This window comes from Indicator indicator, chromosome 10, assembly GCF_027791375.1.
Source record: "Indicator indicator isolate 239-I01 chromosome 10, UM_Iind_1.1, whole genome shotgun sequence".
Classification (NCBI taxonomy): domain Eukaryota; kingdom Metazoa; phylum Chordata; class Aves; order Piciformes; family Indicatoridae; genus Indicator; species Indicator indicator.
In genome coordinates, this window is record NC_072019.1 from 20,699,488 (window position 1) to 20,721,116 (window position 21,629).

Sequence of the window (21,629 nt, forward strand, 5' to 3'; positions counted from 1 at the left end):
GTGCAGAACTGTAGGGGTGGTGGGCTGGGGAGCAGAGAAATGGAGTGCTTTGGAAAGGGATGGCTAATGGGGGTTTCTACAGTGCCTTTGGGCCACCACAGGCTGGCCACATTTTTGGAGAGCATGCTTTCTCTGTGCCTCTTCCAAGGGCCCCTTATCTACTCCAAGGGCCCCTAGCCTTAACGGAAGCTCTTTGTGGCACCCATGGTGGGGGTATGCTCATCCCCTCCTGGGAGGGGCAATAGGGATGAGAGTGGGTCTGGCCTGGTCTTGGCATTGCCCATGGAAAGTAGGAAGGAGATTTGCTGTGTGGAGCTGGGGACATCTCATGTCTTCATTGTTGTGCCTTCAGAGTAGGGGTCTGAGCACAGCATTCCCCAGGTGCTCATCACTTCTGCATCAGACCTTATGCTGCTCCTTCTGTCACATTAGTTTTGCTGGTGTTAGGAGCTCAGGCTAGCAATGTCCTGAGTGTGGGGTGTCTCAGCAGGATTGGGACCGTGGCTGGAGCCGCCCCTCTGCCCCACTGAGCGCACATGTCCACCTACCTGTGCCCAGAAGATGACCAGGCTGCTCTTGGGGGTGACCCTGGAAAGGATTTGCAAGGCTGTGCTGCTGCTCTGCCTGCTCCACTTTGTCATCATCATGATCCTCTACTTTGATGTCTACGCGCAGCACCTGGACTTCTTCAGCCGCTTCAATGCCAGGAACGTCTCGCGTGCCCACCCTAACTCCAACTCCTCCCGCCCCAACAGCACCATCCCCAGCTATGGGCTGGCTGGTGCTGAGGCTCCATCCACCAGCACCAAGCCTGGCACCAACCAATCTGCCACTGAGAAGCCCTTGCAGCCCTGCCAGGAGACACCTCCTGGCTTAGGTGAGACATACGGGGTGAGTGTGTGGGGTGAGTTCGTCTCTGTCTCCCAGTGCAGGGCTGAGAAGGATGTCATCCTTGTCCCCTGGGCCCTGGGCATGGCTTCCTGGTGGTCCCAGAGGTGGAGCAGTGGAAAAAGCCCAGTCTGGAACTGGTACCAGAGCAGCTGATTTCAGGTTTTGTTAGTGGCTTGCCATGTCTGTCTGTCCCTGTTTGGGAAAGGTTTAGGGCATCCTGTGCCCTTTTCAGTGCCGATGCCCCTTGCAGGTGCCCCTGGCTGTTTGCTTTGCTAACTTAGTTGGAAGTGGCAGGTGGCCATGATTCTGTCTGTGTCCTGTCGGCATCACCCTTCCTTCCCTCTTGCAGTTGGGCGCCTACTCATTGAGTTCAGCTCTCCCATGAGCATGGAGCGGGTGCAGCGGGAAAACCCTGATGTGCGCCAGGGTGGCAAGTACACCCCTCCAGACTGCCTGCCCCGGCAGAAGGTGGCCATCCTCATCCCCTTCCGGCACCGCGAGCACCACCTCAAATACTGGCTGCACTACCTGCACCCCATCCTGCGCCGGCAGAAGGTGGCTTATGGCATCTACATCATCAACCAGGTGAGGGACTCAGGGGCAAGGGGCTGACAAGGCCAGACTGGGCAGGCAAGCATAACTGACCTCTGCCCTGCAGTTTGGCGAGGACACCTTCAACCGGGCCAAGCTGCTCAATGTGGGGTTCCTGGAGGCGCTCAAGGACGACGAGGAATATGACTGCTTCATCTTCAGTGATGTGGACCTCATTCCTATGGACGACCGCAACCTCTACCGGTGCTATGAGCAGCCGCGGCACTTTGCCGTTGGCATGGACAAGTTTGGGTTCAGGTGGGTGCCTTGTGGGGCTCAGGTGTTTCCACTTGGATAGGGCTGGCCTGGCCTGGCTGGGATGACATTGGTGCTACCAACCTCGGTTTTCACCTGGGGCATGTGCAGGGTCACTAGCTCGTATTGTGGACATGGGATGGGAAAGGGTGAAAAGCCCTGGGTAGGAGAATGGTGCTTGTCCCTGGAGGTCCTTGTAGGGCTGACCCTGATCCTTGCCTGTCCCTGGGCCTGACCTGTTTGCTGTCAACCTACAGGCTGCCCTATGCTGGTTACTTTGGTGGCGTCTCTGGGCTGAGCAAGTCCCAGTTCCTGAAGATCAATGGCTTTCCCAATGAATACTGGGGCTGGGGAGGAGAGGATGATGATATCTTTAACCGGTAGGTGCCAACCCATTGCCAGTGCCAGATGGTTGAGCTGTGCCGTAGGGTCTCCACTGAGCGCAGACCTGGCATCCCTAACCATTGCCAGGGTGCCTCATTTTGTGGGGGACATGCACAGATCACGCCACATGGCAGGGAGGGATTGAATTGCCCTCCAACTTGAGGGTTGATGACCCTTGCAAATCAAGATGGTCCCTCCCAGGGTGTTTGGAGGCCAAGGGGCACTCACATGCCTTCCTTGTGGCTGAACTGTGCCAGCGTGGTGGGGCCATTCCCCCTCCCACCATGGTATGAGCTGTGCCAGCAGGGCAGTGTGCCTGCAGGCTCCGCTCCAGGCTGGGGCTGGTATGCTAAACTTGGAAGTGACCAGGGCTGGGATACAAAACTTGGAAGTGTCTCAGTGGTGACTGCACAAGAGCCAGACAGGCATTTCTGCCTGCAGCCGGCAGGCCGCAGCACAGCCATGTGCTGAGCTGGAGCTGAATTCCTCTGCACACACCCCGTGTTGGGTGCCTGAGCCAAATGCCCCTGCATGCACCCCGTGTTGGGTGCCAGAGCAGATTCCCCCTGCACGCACCCCATGCTGGCTGCCAGAGCTGGACAGCTGCTGCCTCATCTCCTGTGGGAGCAGTGCTGCCTGTGGGAATAGTGTGTAGCCTGTGGTGCACAAACAGCCTGAAACGGTTGGGGGACCAAAATACCCCTTGTAGCTCCTGCATGCATGGTGTCATATTTGTGATTTCCATACCAGGGGAGCTCAGGGTGCAGAACAGGCAGCGTTTGGAAATCTGGGAGACCTTCAGGCAGCCCTCAATATTTGAGGAGGGCCTCGAGGGAAGGGCCAGGCACCGGCATTTGGAGAATGTAAAGGGCAGGGGCTGCAGATTGAGGGCAGGAGGGAGTGATGGTGGTGTGTGCTCAGCACAGGCTGAGCACAGCTGCTGGCTTGCAGAGCTGAAAGTTGCTGGGTGTGAGTACTGGTTTGGGCACACTCTGCCATAGGCAATGTGGCACTCTTTGTCATGGTATTGGCCCTGCCATGTCCTGGTGATGTTCATCTTGGCTTGGCACAGCTATGCTTAATGCAGGATGGGTTTATTTGAGCTGGAGGCTGACCCTGGTGGTCTCCGGAACAGGGAATGTCCCATCCCGGTGCCTGCATGCTGATCCCCCCTCTGCTCTCTGCCCCCAGCATCTCCCTGAATGGCATGAAGGTGTCGAGGCCCGACATCCGCATCGGGAGGTACCGCATGATCAAGCATGAACGTGACAAACACAACGAACCCAACCCGCAGAGGTAAGTGAGAGACAGGGTGCAGGGCAGCTGGGACACTGGCTGATCACAGGGCCATCTTCAGCCACTGGCTGCCCTGCTCTGCTCACCCCCTTGGAGATCCATGGCACTGCTAGCACCATGGCAAGCACCCTTCCACACCTCCCCCACCACTCTGCCTCATCCCACTCCCCTTTCCACCAGATTCACCAAGATCCAGAACACCAAAATGACGATGAAGCGGGATGGGATCAGTTCGTTGCAGTACCGGCTGGTGGAGGTCTCTCGCCAGCCGATGTACACCAACATCACAGTGGAGATCGGCAGGCCACCCCCACGCCTGGCCCGAGGCTAGCATTCACCCTGCCAGCACAGCCACTGAGACACAGCTGTGTCCAGACTAGCTGGGCACACCAGGTGTTGCCCCAGCTCCTCAAGAGCCAGGACTGGATGGGGATGTTTTCTGCCTCCTCTGCTGCCCTTTGGAGATGGCTGCCTCCCAGCCCCTTGGTCCCCAGGATTTCTCTGTCCCCACTGTCCCCACCAGTGTGTTTGCAGGACTCCCGCCCCATACTTAGTATGTTGGCAGATGAGCCTGGCTGCCCCACATGCAGCTCCTGGCACAGAGGGAGGGGGCATCTTCAGCCCTGGCAAGGAGCTTTCTGCCCGTGCCAGCTCCTATCTGCACCCCAGGCGGGGAAGGTGAGATCCCACTGCTCTGGGAGATCTGGGAAGGGGGGGGTCCCTGACTAGCGCTGCAAGAAGCAGGGTGCAGGCTTCACCCTTCACCAGCGTTGGAATGGCTGCTGCCCTGGCCAGGGGTGGGAGCAGCCTGGGCCCCCCCTAAGCAGGGAGGATCAGGGAGAGGTTGCTGCCCATGCTGCTAGGCATGCAGATGTGGCTTGCTGTCTTCCTCTGCTTTTAGTCTGGTGCTTAGAGCTGGGCCCTGTCTCAGCTCTGCCAAACAGAGACCTCTGGTTAGCAAATGCCCCTCTCTGTGCCTCAGTTTCCCCAGGGCTGGGAGTGACTCCTGTGTCCTGTCTCCCCTCCACAAAGGCAGATAATCTGAGTGCATGCAGCCCATGCCTCCATCTGCCCTCCCCACTTGGGGGAGGGGGAAGGTGAGGGGCATGGGGCTCATTTGAACCCCAAAGCCCTTCTTGGTGGGAGCAAGTGCAGGGCAGGGCTGTCCCATGGCTCCTTCCAGTAGTGGGTGCCCCACAGGCAGTTTGGGGGCCACTCAGGTCTCCTCGTTCTCTGACTTCCTCTGTGCAGGCCTGGGGCAGGGGGTCTGCAAGCAGGAGAGGCTGAGGCTGTGCAGAGTGGGCATCCCATGTCCCTCCATGGTACTGGGAGCCCAGGCACCCCTCAACATCCCTTGGGGGGGCCTGGGACCAGTAGGGTTGGGAGCAGGGCAGCATGCCAGAGCAGGGGGGCACCAGTGACTTTTGTACATTTGAATGTCTGACCCTTTTTTTCAGCGTACGTTGGATGCAGCGTTTGGTCGCAGAGACCGAGGTTTTTGTATTTAATAAAAGTTTCAAAAGTTCCTGGGGTTTGTGGGGCCAGGTGGTGGGGGAATCACCATAAGATGGGGCAGTTTCAGCATCCAGCTTGGATGACGTGCCCAGGGCATGCATGGCGCAAAGCTGACTGGCCTCAGTGTGCCATGGACACTTAAGTCCTCTCCGCCTTGGAGACAACGCTCTCCCCCAGGGCCAGGGACAAGCCCCTGTCCCTGCTCTTCTGCCTCAGCTCCAGTTGGTTTTGTAGGTCCAAGTGGAGCATTCTTCAGTACCCAGCCTGGCTGCCCAGTGCCAGTTCAGGCCATTGAAGGGGGAAAAGGGCTGCACCCAATGGATACAACAGTTCCCCAGTCTCCAGCTCCCCCCACCCGCAGGGTTCCCAAAGAAGGGCACAACCAGGACATGGCCTCAGGAATATAAATTTCATTAAAATCTAGGATACTTTAGAACTCTACACCAGGAGATTCACTGGCACAGGTAGCGCTGCCCAGGGACGCGCGTTATTGCTAACAATTAGAGGTGAAGAGTAGTGGCGTGACACGTGGGGCAGGGCACGGGCACCATGCAGGAACCTGCACCCCTCACCACAGCACGGCAGGGGGCTCAGGATGGGGGAGCTGGAACATCCTGCCAGGGCTCAGCACCCACTGCCCATTCCCTCCTGCTGCTGTGCCAAGCTGCGCAATGTCCTTGTGCCAGCCTTGGGGCTGTGGCATGGGGAGCGCAAGACACTGGCTGGGAGAGCAGCAAGGTGGGAAGAGGTTCACTCATTCCACCCCAAATTGAGAGCTCCAAGCCCTTTGGCTAGAGCTGGAAGACAGATTTAAAAACCACCCAGCCTTTGCCAGTGCATGCTGCTTCACTAATACTGGTTGGGAACCAAGTGTCCCCAGATTGGCTCTGAGTGAGCGGGCTGCAGCAGCCCCCTGCATCTCTGCTGGTACCTCACTAGGGTAGATGTCAGTACATCCTGCTCCCCCTTCGCCCCATGGGAGGTCCCCCCACCCTGTGCTGAGGCTACCAGGAAGAGCTCAACCCCTGCCCTGCCCTGTCACCCTCTGGCCAGGTTTAAGTGCTCCCCAGCCTCCTGCTCTGCCACAGGCAGGCAGCAGCACTGGGCTGTGCCCAACTTTGTGGGCAGTGCCTGGCCATGCAGGTAGGCATCCAGTCCCCCAACGAGGCTGTAGGATGGAGGGGTGCATGGGGGGGGTGGGGTGAGGAATATCAGCTTGCCACCTGCACAGCCCTAGGGTACTGTGCATATGTGCATGCCAACGTGTCACATGTATGCCCATATTATGTCTGTGAGGGACACGTGCACACATACGCTCTAAGTGCTTGTGTCTTGTGCCATGAGATCTTGCTGCCCATGCAGACAGCATGCTTGTCCCCATCTCACCTTGGTGGCCTGGTGCCTGGCACCATCTCTGGCCCCATCTATGGGAGCCTGCAGGCTCTGAGCCACAGCAGGTGCCCACCCGGGCTGGGAGTCCCTGCAGTGCCAACGCCTGCCACAACAGCCCTGTGCACACACAGCTTGGGGCAGCTGTGGGCAGTCGTGGCATGCCCCAGCCCTGGTCCCACCCCACACCCTCCCCCTGGGTAGGCCAGAAGGGTGCCTCATGGTGGGGCAAGCTGACCAGCTGTGGGGGGTGGGGGGGAGGCCAAGAGCCAGGGGACATCCCACTCCCCCCTCCAGTGCATCCCCTTGGGGCAGGACCCCTGCAAAGTGCCTCTGGCTCCCGGCCCTCCCGGGGCTGTGCCCCCTCCTCTCTTGTCCCAGCGTCGCGCACAAAGGTTACCGTAAACACAAGGGTTAACGAACGCCACGGGGGTGGGGGTGTGTGTGGAGGGGTGGGATGGCAGGGGAGGTTAACCGGCAAGGAGGTGGGGGGGGGGTCTCGGGGACAGGCGCTGAGAGCCCCCCGTGGTCCGGTTCAGCCCGGAGCCAGGCTCCGCCAGCGGAAGGTGCAAAAGTGTCACCGCGCAGGAAGGGTTAGAGGGGGTGCAGGGACAGCGAGGGGTCACAGTCTGGAGTCCTGGCTGTGGGCTGAGCCATTGCTGCCCTGCACGGGGGAGGCAGCTGCCGCCTCACTGCGGCCTTTCTCTGGCTGCAGAGGCTGCACCTCCAGGTGGGACTCAGAGGAGGGGCTGAACGCTGGGGCATAGCGCCCACTGCGGTGCTCTGGCAGTGCTGGGCCCCAGTCCTTGCTTGCCTTGGTAGCATTTTTCAAGCGCTAGAGAGAGGGAGAGGATGGGGACAGGGTTAACACCTACCATGCTCCTCTACCCCAGCCTCCTCCAACATGCCAGCAGATTCCAGGGGTGCCCAGAGATGGGTCGCCCCACAGATGCTGCCTGCACACAGCTGCTGCAGGATGCTGACAGCTCCACGAGGTGGGGGACAGCCTTACAGACAGTCCCGGGTGGGAGATGAACAATGGGGTCGTCTTTGGCCACTTACCTCCAGCAGTGTGTCCCCCTCAGAGCGGCACACTTTGTAGATGGCATAAATGGGGATGCAGATGACAGAGGAGAGTGCCATGAGGAATCCGATGCTTATAGCCCAGGTGGGGTAGACATAGTCGTTGTAGGAGATGGGCCGGTACTGGATCACTGTGAAGACCAGGATGAACTGGAGAGGAACAGGCAGTTTCAGAGTGGGGAGCAGCCAGCCTGCTCTGCACCACCACTGCTCTGCCTGCTCCCCTTGGGCAGCCCAGCACTCCCCCTCCCCAGAGCAGGCAAGTGAGGTGCCTAAGTAGGCTCCTTGTCCCCCTCCTCCCAAGGTCCCATGCCCCTGTGCCCCATGGTTGCAATGCTCACAAAGATGATGGCAGGTGAGATGAAGCGCCAGCAGATTTGGAAGAAGAGTGGAGGTGGGAAGCCCAGCATCATCTCAATGTCCTTGAAGTAGTTGCGGTGCCCTAAAGAGTCAAATGTTTATCAGCTCTAGCAGAGCTGGGCTGGGGCCCTGGCAGGACTCCCAGCCCTTTCCCACTTCTGCCCAGCACCAGCTTCAGACTCCAGTGGGTGGTGGCACCCACCAAGCTCATAAGGCTGCAGTTGCCCCAGTTGGCCAATGGCCTTTCCAGTTAGCAAGCTGCTGACTGGCTGAAAGTTAGCATACCCCCTCCCAACTGGTTGGCCTGGACAGCCCTGCCAGCTGATTGGCCACAGGTGGTTGCACCTACCATAGATGTACATGATGGCCACACACATGATGCAAGAGATGACAACCAAGGAGAAGCTAGCAGCGTAGTTGTCCATCAGCAGGAGCCAGTAGATGCCCGCCTACAAGAGGGACCCATTGGCACTGCTGCCTTAGCAGTACTGCTGCTGTTGGCAGGGCAACAGCACAGGCATTCTGCCAAGGCTGGCATGGCAAAAAAAAGCCTAGATACCACCATTGTGGTTGGCATGGCAATGCCCAATGCCAGGGTTGGCATGGCAACTCCTAGTCTGAATAACATTGCCAGTGCATGCAAGGCAACATCAGGCCCCAGCTGTCACCACCACCACCAGTGTGGTCATGGCAAAAATGTAGGTACGGGTAATGGTGTCATTGTGGCATGTTTGCCATGGCAATGGCACAGGCAGAACGCACCCTGTCACCAGTCCCATGGTCACCTACCTGCGTGGTGAGTGGGACACCCAGAAGGAAGCCTGCCACGGCCACCCCCAGTGTCACGAAGGTCTTCCGGCGGATAATCCACTCGTTGCCCACCTCATCTACAATGGCCGTGACCAGTGTCTCCAGCAGGCAGAACTGCATGTGAGGCAGCAGCATGTCACCACCTTGGCCCCACCATGCCATCTCAGCCCAACATGGTGGTGACCCCACAGCACTGTTCCATCACAACTTACCTGTGTGCCCAGCCCTAGGAGGATAAGCATGAAGAAGAAGAGGATGGACCAGAGGGGCGATATGGGGAGCAGGGTGAGAGCTTCAGGGTAGGCAACAAAGGCCAGACCGGGGCCATGGTCAGCCACCTTGGAGACATCCACACCCAAGTGGTTGGCCATGAAGCCCAGGATGGAAAAGATGACAAAGCCAGCATAGACACTAGTGGCGCAGTTGGTGATGCTGATTATGATGCTGTCCCTGTGGGGGAGAAGGGTCAGGACTGGCAGCAGGCCTGGATGACTGTGAGGGGAAAAGGGGAGTGCAGCGAGGTGCTCACCGGTAGCAGTTGTTGTGGAACTTGTTGTAGGAGGCCATGGTGATGAGCCCGCCCCAGGCACAGCCCAGTGAGTAGAAGATCTGTGAGGCTGCATCACCCCACACCTGCAGTGGTGGGATGGTCAGTGCTGTGCCCCACAGTCCTGCTGGCCCCCAGCCACCTGCCACTCCTCATACCCACTCACCTTGGCATTGAGGATTTTGTCCCACTGGGGTGTCAGGTAGTACATGATGCCGGTGAGGGCCCCCTCCAGTGTGATGCCGCGCACAAAGAGGATAGTGAGCACCACGTAGGGGAAGGTGGCCGTAAAGTACACCACCTGCAGGGCAGCACCTCAGTGGGACAGGGCCGTGGACAAAGGGTGTGACCTGGGACAGGGGTGGAGCTATGGAGCAGGGAGGAGTTAAGGTCCATTGTGGGAGCAGTGGTCCCACAGGAAAGGGCATGGCTCAGGGTGAGGGGCTGTGGTCAGGAAAGGTTGGGCCATAGCTACAAGGGAGGAGCTGTGGCCAGGAGGGGAGTAGCCAGGTAACAAGGGGGTGTGTTTGTTCCCAGCATGGGAGGAGCAAGTACAGAGGGCTGGGACCACTCCTAAAAGGGGAGGGGCTGTGTCCAGGAGTGGGACCACCTTGACAATGGGAGGTGCATTTCCAGTAGGGAAGCAGCTATGCTTTAATGGTGCATACCTACCTTCCCCGAGGACTTGACGCCCTTGATGAGGCAGAGGAAGACGACAACCCAGGAGACACCAAGGCACCCCAGGAGGGGCAACCGCACCTCACCCAGGTTCCCGATGTCATCTGACAGATCCAGCACATACCTCCTACGTGCAGGCAGCTAGTGTCAGCAAGGCCCACCACCACCAATTCCTCCATCCCCCACATCCCCATCCCTGATACCTCCAGTATTCCTCGCTAGGGCTGGTCCGCTTCTGGGTGGTGTTGAGGAGCTGGGTGAGGTTGAGGGCGGCATGGCTGGAAATGTTCCCGTCCAGCACACCCACACAGTCAGGTGTGTTCCAGGGGTTGCTGCAGTATGTCCAGGGCAGCACGTGCGTCATGGACACAAAGAAGTAGTAGAAGGCAATACAGATCACCACGTTGTAGTAGATCCCGATGTATGTGGACACCACCATCATGCCGTAGCCCACGCCTGGGAACAGCACCAGGGAGGGGTGAGCGGCATGGTGCAGCACAGCATGGCACACAGCACGGGGGGTTTGGCAGGGGAAATGGGCAGCTTGTTGTGTTGTCAGCAGCTGTGCAGCCACGCTGTCACTCAGGGCCTGCCTGGTGGTATGCTGGGATGAGGAGCACTGTGCATGGGATCCCGTGCATCCAAGCAAGGCTGGTGGTGCTGAGGGTCCTCTAGGACATGTAGCAATACAGAGGGAATACAAGGCTGGAAGCAAACTCTTGGGGTCTGCAGCCCTAGCTAACCGCTAGCTGGTGTCTCTCCTGGATATGGTGACTTTAGGGATACAGCTACCTGGTGGCATGTGACAGAGGCCACATCATCAAAGCACCATAGTCTGAGCGTGACACAGAGCAGAGCATATGCGTGGGCTATCCACCCTCAGACATGGCATGAGCATGTCACCCAGCAGGCAGCATGCAGGTGTATGCTAAGAGAGCCGGCAGCATAGGACCACACCATGAGGTGCACCTGGAGCAGGGTCCAGCCACATCAGGGCAAGCTCTGAGCACTGTCAGCACCCACACACATGGGCACAGTACTAACTGCCTATGGTAGAGGGAAAGGACTACAGGCATGTGCCCACAGTGGGAGGGGCCACTGGCACCTGCAGTGTGTTCAGGGGACCTGAGTGGCCTCTGCAGGAGTGATACACTGGGGATGTGTGGCATGTGCAGGGATGTGTGTGTAATGCCTGCAGTGGATGTCAGTGAAGGGCTGGGGTATGTGCAGATGCATGGCGTGTGCAGGGACATGTGCAATGCGTGCAAGGGATGCCAGCCAGGCTGTATGTGCAGGGTAGTGCAGCTGGGATGGGCATGTGCTCAGAGGACCCATTCCGCACAGGCAGTAATGCATGTACAAAGCACATGTGTGGGGCCGCTAGAGCCGCAGGTGCCTGCATGGGCCTCTGTGATGTGCCAGAGGTGTGTGTGCAGGGGCTGCACTGGTGGGCATCCTGTGCTGGCATGTGCCAGTGGGAATGGCCAGCTCCTTACCTTTGAATATGGGGCTGACCCTCCAGACGCCAAGGCAGCCCTGGCTGGCAAACTGCCCAAAGGAGAGCTCCATGAAGAATAAGGGAATGCCACAAAACACCAGCATGATGAAGTAGGGGAACATGAAGGCACCTGGCAGGCAAGAATCAGAGGGTGAGAGTGAGCAATGAGCCTGGGCAGGGCATAGTTGTGCTCGCTGTGCCCTGCATCATCCTGGCAAGCCAGGGGCTGGCAAGCACCACACAGGACCACAGAGTGTGTCTCCCACCCCCCTCGCCCCGACACCCACCTCCCCCATTGCGGTAGCAGAGGTATGGGAAGCGCCAAACGTTGCCCAGCCCCACGGCGTAGCCCACGCTGGTCAGCACGAACTCGATCTGGTTGCCCCAGTTGCCACGCTTGACGCTCTTGTTCTGTTTGCCCTGCTCCCCGGGCACGGTGCCGTTCTGTGGAGAGATGCCGTGGGGTGTGTCAACCGGGGACACCCCTGCTGGCCCCATCGGACAGGCAACAGCTGCCGACCAGGGCCGGGTGGTCCTCGGCATCCTTCCCCATTCCTCCCTCATGCCAACCCTTGCCCGCCACGCACAGACAGTGCCAGGGAGGGGGAGGGCAGTGGTGGCAGCTCCCCCCCACCCCGATGAATAGCTCTGCCCAAGCCCGGCTGCAGTAAAGGAAGAGCCTGCAACTCATACAAAGCAGGTCCCGGCGCCTGAACACAAAGGGGCCTCTGTTCTGTCCCCCCCTCCTTGTGCCCTCCAAGAGAGGCCCCACTGGGTGGCCACTGCCATGGCTGGGGGGAATGGCGGGACCCCCAGGGTGAAGCAAGGTCTCCCTCCCTCAATGGGAACTGGGTGCAGGGACTACAACAGCAGGCAGGCAGCTGGGTGCCCCCCCACCCTAACCCCAGGAAAGGCACCCTGCTGCAGCCAGGGGCCTGCCTCTGGCTAAGCACCCAGCAAGGGGAGTACAGGAGAGGTCCCACACAGGTGGGTTTCCTTGGTGGTGACAGCCTAAGTGCCCAGCCATCCCTCACTGAAGGAGACCTAGGGGAGAGCCAGGCAGGGGTAAGAAAGGGTGCTTTGTGCAGGCTGTCACACAATGTGAGCTCACACCGGGAACAAGAACAACAATGGTGATGAGTGCCCATCACCCGCAGTGGAGATGGCACCCATCACCCCATGGCTCTGTCCCAGCATGGCCATGGGCTCACACTAATGTCCTGCCTGGATGTTGCCAAGTTCAAGCAGACTGGGCTGAGGGCAGATGGCATTTTGGGGTGCCACAGGTACCCTAAGCCTTCCCTTCCCCATCTGAGGCCAGCTGATGGTTGCCTGGGATGGATGAGGGTGCTGATCAGTCCGTAGCCCAACACCATTCATGGCCCTACAGGAGTAGCATAGAGTACTGACAGTCCTAGGAGCATGTCAGAGCACCAGAGTGCCAGTCTCGCCACCACAGACACCCCTGTGCCCACGCTCACTCATGCCACTCCACCTGGTGCCCCTCTCCCACTGCCCTGTGTGCCCCCCACCACGATTGATGCCAGCAATGACATGGCCACAAATGGGAGCCATTGCTTTGGATCTGCTCACGCCGGCGGGGCGCGGGCAGCAGGCGCAGTGCACCTAACCGTATCATTCGATTAGGGCCAGCACAGCCGGGACGTGATGCCCGGCGACTCCAGCACCGTGCTGCCAAACAAAGCCATCTGCTGCAAGTGGGGCCTGCATGCACCAGGGGCTGCAGGGCGGCTGCAAGGGGGCTGCTGGGGTGTAGGGCTGGGTAAGAGGGGTGAAGGAGAATTGGTGGGTGCTTTGGGTGGGGCTACAGGAGCTATAGGAGTGATGTGCTGGCCATGCACAGCCAGGGCATGGGGATGCCCATGCCAGACCCCATAGTCAAAGCCTCCATCCTAAATGAGCTCACAGCAGCCCTGGGTGCTCAAGGACCCCCTGCAGGAGGTTCTCATTGCAGGGTGCTGAGTGGGAGCAGGAATGAGGGGTCCCGAGGACAGGGGAACAGAACACTGGCACTGTCCCCACACTAGGGCACACTGCCTGCTTGAGCAGGCTGATCCGATCGGGAAGCCTCTGATTAAGCAGCTCGTACTAACAAGGCTCTTAATGAGCAGCATGGCCAGCAGGAGCAGGGGCAACGCTCCAGCCTCCCTGGCAAAGGATCTGGGACACACACACACACACACTGCATGGCCCTGGCTCAGCCCAAAGACACAGTGCCCAAAGGGGACCTCATCCCTGTCTCAGAGCTGGAGAGCCACCCCTCTGTTTAGGTGGGTGGCTTCACCTTCATGCCCAATAGTGCACCCCAGTTTTGAGCTGCCTGGTACCAGTGCAGTGAGAGTGCCAGGCCTCTGCTGCCCCCCCTTTCCTGCAGCGCAGGGCTCTGGCATGCTTGTCCCTAATAAGGGGGCAGCCACACGTGTGCCCATGCGTGCTCAAGCACACACACATGCGCAAACACTTGCTCACCCATCAGCTTGCAACCATCCCACTTCTCCCCACATCTGGGAAGGTCACCCTGTCCTTTACACTCATTAAGCACACTCCTAACCCCACATGGTAAAAGAAGTGGGGGACACAGGCCCTCAGGGAGACTCCCTCCTCCCTTCTGTGGGGCTGGGACACAGCTGGACTGCAAAGATGAAGCTGCTTTTCAGCAAGGATGCAGCCTGTGGTGGGGCAGAAGAATCCCGCTCCCACACCCCAAATTTTCCATGCTTGTGCTCCCATGCAGCTCCAAAAGATGTCTGGCTTAGGTGAAAACATCAAAGGGAGGAAGGATGCCCTAGGCACCCCTAACATTGTTCAGGGTGCCCAGGGTATCCTTCCTCCCACTTCCCCAGGGACAACCCAACCACCACCTTCCCCAAATGGCCAAAGCTTCCTCAGCCCAGTAGAACAAGTATCATCCATCACACTGCCTGGCATTGGAGCCTTTCTCATGCTAAGCAGCATTGCCTCACACAATGACAGCTTGGCTGGGGTGCCCGGATGCCCCCCACGTCCCAAAGAGACCCTGATTGATGGCTGGGAAGCTTGTCGTCGTGGTGGTGGGGTCGCTGCTGAGAGGGGGTGCCCCTTATGGAAGGCATGTCCAGCATGGTCCTCCCCCACACTTTTTTCCCCACTCAAACTGCCACCATGGGGCTATTTCAGCCTGGCAGAAACACTCTGTGCATCACTAGCCTTATCCATCATGCCCTGAACCACCAATGGAACTTCCCTTCCAGGGTAGGGACGCCTCAGGCCAGGGAAGCCCAGCCTATGACAGGGGTCCCCAGGGACAGAGGGATGGGTAACTTGGAGAGGGGGATTCCTACATGTTAAGTGGCTAGGTGAGGGATGTCCTAGGTGCCCTCACTGGCTGTCCACAGATCCTGGGGGACTGGGTGTGAGAGGTACCCCTGCAGTTCTTGTGCCCAGCACATGGGGTAATGAACCTACATGTGCTAGCTCTGCCACAGAGGCTGCCCTGCCTTCCTAGCTTGCCTGTTCTGGCTCTGCCAACCCCACCAGCATATCCTAGCCATCCCTGCCTTCTCTTTGTGGTGTCCAGCACCACATTTGCCCCTGCCCTGGTGCAGCAGAGTCATGGCATGGGCATCTGGCACAGCCTGGATGGTGGAAGCATCAGTCGTGGGTGCCAGAATGGATACAGGCAAAGGGGCACTCCCAGGAAAAGGGGTGCTGTGCACCTCTCTTGCAATCACTAGGGTCGAGGATTAACAGACACACAACTGTAAGGCAATCTTTTCTTGCTTCTAACACAGCTGAGGCTATGGATGGGCTTAGTGCCAAACTGTGTCCTCCCTTCCATGGAGCATCCCACCAACCTCACAGGCTGTGGGGCTTGGGGGTGCCTCTCTAGCACCTAGTGGCACAAAGATCCAGCTGTGGCTCAGACTTCCAAAGCCTCAGAGCTGGTACAAGAGAGTTTGGAGAGCCACGGTGGGGACAGCTGTGGCATGGCCACCATCTAGCTTAGCCCCCTGCTCTGCTCTCTAGACCATGTTCTCATCTCCCCACTGATCAGCTGAGGGGGACACAGCTGCCATCTGTGAGGCCAGGCTGGCTGGTTCGGTGAGTCCCAGCTCCACTGGTACCTTGGGCTCCAGCGCAGCAGCCGCCTGCCCACCTCCTCCCACCCACTGCCTCCAGCACTTGGCACTGCTCCCCTCTTGCCTCCTGGCTGGGCTCAGCCCCTTGCTACTTGCCCAGCTGTAGCACCAGCACCCCACCATTCCACCTACCCTAGCACCATCCCTGCCAGCCCCACACCACAGGGGCCACTGTGCCTCATTTCTGCCCTCACGAGCTGTGGCCTCGCAAGCCAGGTGCCCTCCCTGGAAGGTGCAGGCAGGGCAGGCTGTACAGTGGGCTGAGCCTTGTCATGCTTAATGAGGCCTCATTAGTGAGGTCCAGCTGCTTGCCATCCCATATGCTCCAGTGGGCACCTCTGCCTTCCCCAGAGGCAGCGCTGCCCGTCTAGCCAGGGTTGGGACCTGCATTTGGAATGTGGCAACAGGCCATGTCCTCTCAGAGCCCCTCATTCCTATGCACCAACACCCCAGCTCCCACGTGTTCCTGCCCCTATGCTCCTCACCCACACAGCCACTGGGCCCCTGCTCAAGGGTTGTAGGAACCAGACACAACCCTGCTCCAGGATGGGGGCACAGGGACAAGCCTGCTTGTTGGCACATCCCCAGCCTGGTGCCACACTCCTTCACTGTTGATGTCATACCACTGGCGACATCATGGGGTCTCTATGGCAACCCTCACAAGGTCACTGCCCCACAGGGGACCATCTGGCTGGCAGGAGGGCTGTGCCATGATTCCTCTGCTACCTAGGCACCCCATAGCCTCCCCACTTGCCCCTTTGCTGGTGTGGGGTGGGACCCCAGTAGGTTGCTGTGTCCCAGGGGTGGGTGGGCATGACATGCCCCCAGCCAGGCTCGGGGTGGCCCAGCTGCTCCCAGCCCTGTGCCCCGGCTGGGGAGCGCAGCCAAGGCGCCAGTGAGGCGTTATGGTGTGCCAAAGGCAGGGGGACAGGCCGCCGCTTTCGGGCGACCATCTGGGTTCTGGGCAGCAGCGGCCGTGGGCACACACGTGAACAACACACGTGTGCAGGGCGGGCACTTGGACCCCATGTATCAGCACCCAGTGCCTGTCCCTGTCCCCTCCTGCACCAGACACCTAGTAGCTTCAGACATGCCCCATCCATGGGATGGCAGCACCCAACCATGTCCCCATGGGACAGATGCAAGCCCAGAGACATCCCACACTGTGCCAGTCTCAGTGACCCCAGCCCTGCCAACTCAGCCTTCAATCCCACCGCACATGCAGCCAGGCACCTCCTGTGCCCTGACACCCTGCAAGGTGCCCTCACAAGCATCCCCCCCTGCTCTGGTCCAGCTGCATCATTTAGCCCAGACCATCTGCATGCCACTGCCAGATGTCTGGACCCCAGTACACTGTCCCCATGCCTCCCACAGCAGCCTGAGCAGGGCACAGCAGGACCCACCACCCTACCCCATCCCAGGGATGCCAGGGCCTGTGCCATCCTGTGGAAGCACAAGGCTGCTCCCCTAGCAACCTATCTGGCAGGCAGAGGAGACTGTCAGTCCCATCAGGACATGTTAATGGAAATAAAAGGCCCACAGTGGGATTCTCACCTCCTCTGGCACCCCAGTCCCCACCCAGCTGGCTGATAATGCTGGGGATGAACTAGAGAGGCAGGGGAGACTGATGCATTGGGGATGGCAGTGGATCTACAGTCCCCATCATTTTGTCCCTGAGCAGGGCTGCACAGTGCTTGGAGCAGAGAGAATGTCCAAGGGCCTGCCCCAGTGCCGCAATCCCTTATGTGGGCACTTCTCCCTGGGGTTCCCTTTCTCTGGCCCCATTTTCCCGGGGCAGACATGATTCTCCCAGGTCATTCAGGCAGAAAAATCCCCCGCCAGCCCCCCCATCACTGCCCCTTGGTATTTTGGTAAGGGCTTCTGCAGCCAAGAGCCACTTCCGCAGCTCCACTGGCCCCCCTGCCTGCGACTGCTGGCCGATGGCACTGTGCCTCTGGGTTTGTCTGGGACAGACAGAAACACCCCCCCCACCCCGGCCCTTAACCCCTGGCAGCATGGTAGGAGCAGCACCCTAGTATGTGCCCTGGGTGGGCTGAAGTGATGGCAGGAGCCCTTCTAGGCTGGGCACTACATGGCCAAAGGCTGCACAGTTGTGCCAACAAGGCAGCCCTGGGAGTCAGGAGCCACTGGCACTGCTGGAACCAGAACAAAGCACTCTGAGGTGGACAAAACAAAATGTCCTTAAGACAGGGAGGGAGAGATTGTCGCATCCTCCTGGCTCCCCTGTGGCCCCACAGGAGGACCCCCTGCCTCCAGGGACTGATCCAGTGCCTGGAGCTGCCCTGCACTTGTCTAGGTACCCTGTCAGGAATCTGGCAGTGTTGGGGGAGGCGATACTGCCCACCCTCCTGCTTGCTTTTTTAGAGTGAGCATGCAGAGCTTCACAGAGCCATCCACAAAATGAAGAGCCTGCCAAAGCAGGACACAGCATCTTCATCACACTCAAATCAATGGGAGGGCACAGGCCCCAGCCCACAGCTGGGGAAACTGAGACACAACTGCACATTGCCCAGCTGCTGCCTCCATCAGTCCCTCCCAGGCAGGGCACAGCTGGTGCCCCAAGCCCCACTGTAGACCCACGCAACTCCAGAAGCTGCACACATATCTCTGGGCAGGGGGTACACCACAGTAGTCCAGCTGGGCTGGGGAGGGCACAGGGGTTGGGAGCTGCACCTGCAGGCAGGGAGCAGGGACCGTGCTTTACCAGACAGCTGGCACAGCCCTGGAGATTGGTTCCCTTGCCCAGAGACCCCAGGCAGCCCAGAAGCCAGAGCCCATCCTTACACGGCTCCTCCCCAGAGCTCTGATGGTGCAGAGATGCTCCAGGAGTCAGGATGCTCTGGGAGCAGGCATGCTCTCCCAGAAACCTGCCTTCCTTGCTGCAGACTCTATACCAGCCCTTCAGCAGCCCCCATGCCCTGCAAAGGAGAGCCCTTGTTCCCCACAAACAGAGGACATTTTGTGGATGGCTCTGCGAAGCTCTGCATGCTCACTCTAAAAAAGCAAGCAGGAGGGTGGGCAGTATCGCCTCCCCCAACACTGCCAGATTCCTGACAGGGTACCTAGACAAGTGCAGGGCAGCTCCAGGCACTGGATCAATCCCTGGAGGCAGGGGGTCCTCCCGTGGGGCCACAGGGGAGCCAGGAAGATGCGACAATCTCTCCCTCCCTATCTTAAGGACATTTTGTTTTGTCCGCCTCAGAGTGCTTTGTTCTGGTTCCAGCAGTGCCAGTGGCTCCTGACTCCCAGGGCTGCCTTGTTGGCACAACTGTGCAGCCTTTGGCCATGTAGTGCCCAGCCTAGAAGGGCTCCTGCCATCACTTCAGCCTACCCAGGGCTGCGGTCCCCTATGCATCCCCACCTCTCCACATGCACTGGCCCAGAGGTGGGCTGGTCAGGTACTTCTAAGAAGCAGGTTAAAGATTGACCAGAAGCAGGTGGGCACTCCCACACCTGGCTCCCTGCCACAGGTGCCAGGCTTAGCCCTCACCCCAGTGCAGTAAGCGCTTCTCTGGCCACAGCAAGAACACAGCAGCAGCACTGAGCTTTGGCAAACACCCAGCACACACAGGAGCACATCCCAGTGATAGACGGCAGAGACATCCTCAGCACCTCTCCATGCCCAGCCAAGGGCTTCTCTGGGAGAAATCTGCCATTCCTCTCCTGCCAGCTGCCCTGACCCCTCCATGCTGCCCATCACAGGCAGGACAGCCACTGGGCTCCCTGCTGCCAGCATAGCCAGCAGGGCCATACCGGGACATGCAAGCGAAGAAGCCGTGCATACACGAGTGCACTCGAAGCTCCTGTTGGAGCATGCCACTCCCTTGGCTCTTGGCTTCCCAGGAAAGTCCTGGCTCCCAGCCCTCTAGCTGGAGCATGCAGCTATTTTGGGAAGCCCCCCGGGAAGGGGAAGGCCAGCAATTGTGTCACCCTGACATTCACCTCCTACACACTGGGCAAAACAAGAGGCAAGCCCAGCCTGGGCTCACCTGCCCATTACTGTGCAGCAGCCCAGCACAGGAACTCAGGTTTGGAGCTCTCAACCGCCTTGCACAGCAGAGCTGCCACAAGCACAGGGCCATCACAGCCCTCCAACAAGAACATGTCCAGGTTGCATCCCGCATCTGCCCAAGGCATCAAAACCGTCCCCAATGCAGGCAAGCACAAGGCACCAAGCAGCACGCTGCCACATACCACTTGTGAGGACAAAGGGTCCTCACAACGAAAAAGAATGGTTCTTCCCATCACCAGCCCATCAGCCCAGTCCAGGAGAGCCACTGAGTGGAGGCAAAGGGCAAGCAGCTCCACACCCTGCCCCTCTGGAGGCACCTGGCATGGAAGGACACCTGTGCCCTTTTCTGAGAGCAAGGAGAGGAACGGCCCACTGGGGCTTCCCGCCTTCACTGCCTGCCCGGAGAGCTGGGGCGGGCGATAAAGCCAGGCAGAGCGCCTGGGATGAGCGATAGCATCTCCAGGCACAGCAAGACACCGCACCCTGAAAGCCTTCCAGGCAGTGGTTCAGGATGAGTGACAGCTGGTGTCTGCACCATGGTCATCATGCTGGGGGATCACTGGGGTGGCACAACCCTAGACATGGGTCCCAGAGTGGGCACAAAGCCTCATAATGGCCCATGCCAGCCTGCTCCCTGTGCCCTGGCACTTACCAGCAGCCCCTCGCTGCACTTATCGGCCATCTCTGGAGGCTGGAGCGCGGTGTTGGCTGCCCACCGTGAGGTTTCTTGGCTGCTCACTCTCCGTTGCACTGGCTACAGCACCTGCACTGGCACTTCAATCCACCGTCAGAGTAAGCTGGACAGAGGGGAAAGACACAAGAAAGATGTGACTGGTGGGATGGCATATCCCTGCCTCAGACCTCCCCCTCCCTCCAGGAACCAGAGTGCTGTGCCAGGAAGGTGGTTCCCTAATACCTTCCTGCAGGGCACACCGGAGCAAGGTTGGGAGAGCACACAGGGCCCAAGGCTGAGTGGGTTGATGGTGGGGTCTCTTCCTGCTGGTTCCCACACCCTCCCGTATCTCCAAACCCCCTGGCACCCACACAAGCAGTGGCTCTCAGGTGTTTCCCAAGAAGCAGTTAAAGATTTACCCGCTGTGGACAGACGACCTTGTGGGCAGCTGGCCACCAACCTCCCTCTGGGTGGGTGTCCGGGGCCACAGGCATGAGCAGGGGCCCCCTGAGCTCTCCCCCAGTGAGAGCTGGAGCTGAAGTAGCTGCAGCACAGGGCAGCACCAGGACTGGGTGCTGAGCAGGCTAGCGCAGACCTCAGCTGCCACGCAGGACACAGATGGGAACCGATTGCCTTCTGCCCTGGTGCATCGCATGCACGTGCAGTGCAAGGGGGCTGAGCTGCTGAGCTCTGCTGGGTGCCAGGTGCTGCCAGACAGGGCATGAGCACAGTCAGCTGCCTCCCCTGCTCTTACCCCTGCCCAGCCTGGGGCTGCTGGGGGGTCCAAGGGAACACCAGGAGCTGACCACACCAGGAGGGACAGCCACTCTTGCAAAACACCGATTTGATTGCCCGTGTGACAGTGCGAGTGTTTGCAGATCCCATACCAGCACTTGGTGCTTTTGATGGCCAAGGAAGGACCTCCGACCCCCACCAAGGGTATCCAATCACCACCACAAGCAGCTAAGCACCCTAAGGCCTGTTCCCAGGCTGTCATGTGTGTGGAGCAACCAGCAGAGGGGCACAAGTCCCTGAAGCCATAGGGAGGGTTAGCATGGGTGGTAAAGATAAATGGTAGAAGGCCAGGAGATGCAGGATGAGCCCCCAGCCCCGGCCACAGCCCCTCCAGTGCAGGCAGGCTGCTACCAGCAGGTACAGCGTCCCACCAACAAAGCACTCCCCAGGGGAGGCTACATTTTTAAGGGAAGCAAAGATGTCACCACTGCCACAAGCCTGGCTCTGCGCATGGCACGGGGACCTCTCAGAGGTGGAGGTTCAGGGACAGCGGCCAGATCTAGTCCCCACAGCACACCTATTGCCAGCGAGCCAAAAGCTGCCTGCCCTGCAGCCCTGAGTGCAGACCTGTGTCCCCAGAGCCTGCCACTCCCCCCGGGATCTGCCAGGGGCTGATAAGGCTGTGTGCCTGCGCAGATGCTGCTGGCCTGGGCTCTCAGCTTGTCAAGGAGAGAGCCCAGCCAGGCACGGGC

The 21,629-nt window shown here is 59.4% G+C and overlaps 2 protein-coding genes across 3 annotated transcripts; one reads left to right on the plus strand and one right to left on the minus strand.

Annotated features, from left to right (window-relative positions):
• Nucleotides 1-500: 500 nt before the first annotated feature.
• On the plus strand, nucleotides 501-4,920 carry B4GALT2 (beta-1,4-galactosyltransferase 2). Its single transcript, XM_054383948.1, has 6 exons — nucleotides 501-877; nucleotides 1,241-1,476; nucleotides 1,550-1,740; nucleotides 1,995-2,117; nucleotides 3,313-3,417; nucleotides 3,598-4,920. Exons 1-6 carry the CDS (start codon nucleotides 562-564, stop codon nucleotides 3,746-3,748), a joined length of 1,122 nt encoding a protein of 373 aa, XP_054239923.1. The 5' UTR covers nucleotides 501-561; the 3' UTR covers nucleotides 3,749-4,920.
• A 1,977-nt stretch (nucleotides 4,921-6,897) lies between these two features.
• On the minus strand, nucleotides 6,898-20,634 carry SLC6A9 (solute carrier family 6 member 9). Of its 2 annotated transcripts, XM_054384265.1 has the most exons (14): nucleotides 20,562-20,634; nucleotides 20,122-20,266; nucleotides 11,585-11,741; nucleotides 11,296-11,427; nucleotides 10,003-10,255; nucleotides 9,794-9,926; nucleotides 9,288-9,422; nucleotides 9,104-9,207; nucleotides 8,787-9,024; nucleotides 8,554-8,688; nucleotides 8,114-8,213; nucleotides 7,746-7,846; nucleotides 7,384-7,554; nucleotides 6,898-7,156 (listed from the first exon to the last, which is right to left on the minus strand). In XM_054384265.1, exons 2-14 carry the CDS (start codon nucleotides 20,149-20,151, stop codon nucleotides 6,944-6,946), a joined length of 1,902 nt encoding a protein of 633 aa, XP_054240240.1. In that variant the 5' UTR covers nucleotides 20,152-20,266; nucleotides 20,562-20,634; the 3' UTR covers nucleotides 6,898-6,943. The 2 variants fall into 2 exon arrangements, with proteins under 2 accessions (XP_054240240.1, XP_054240239.1); XM_054384264.1 differs by lacking the exons at nucleotides 20,122-20,266; nucleotides 20,562-20,634 and adding an exon at nucleotides 19,652-19,759.
• Nucleotides 20,635-21,629: the final 995 nt, after the last annotated feature.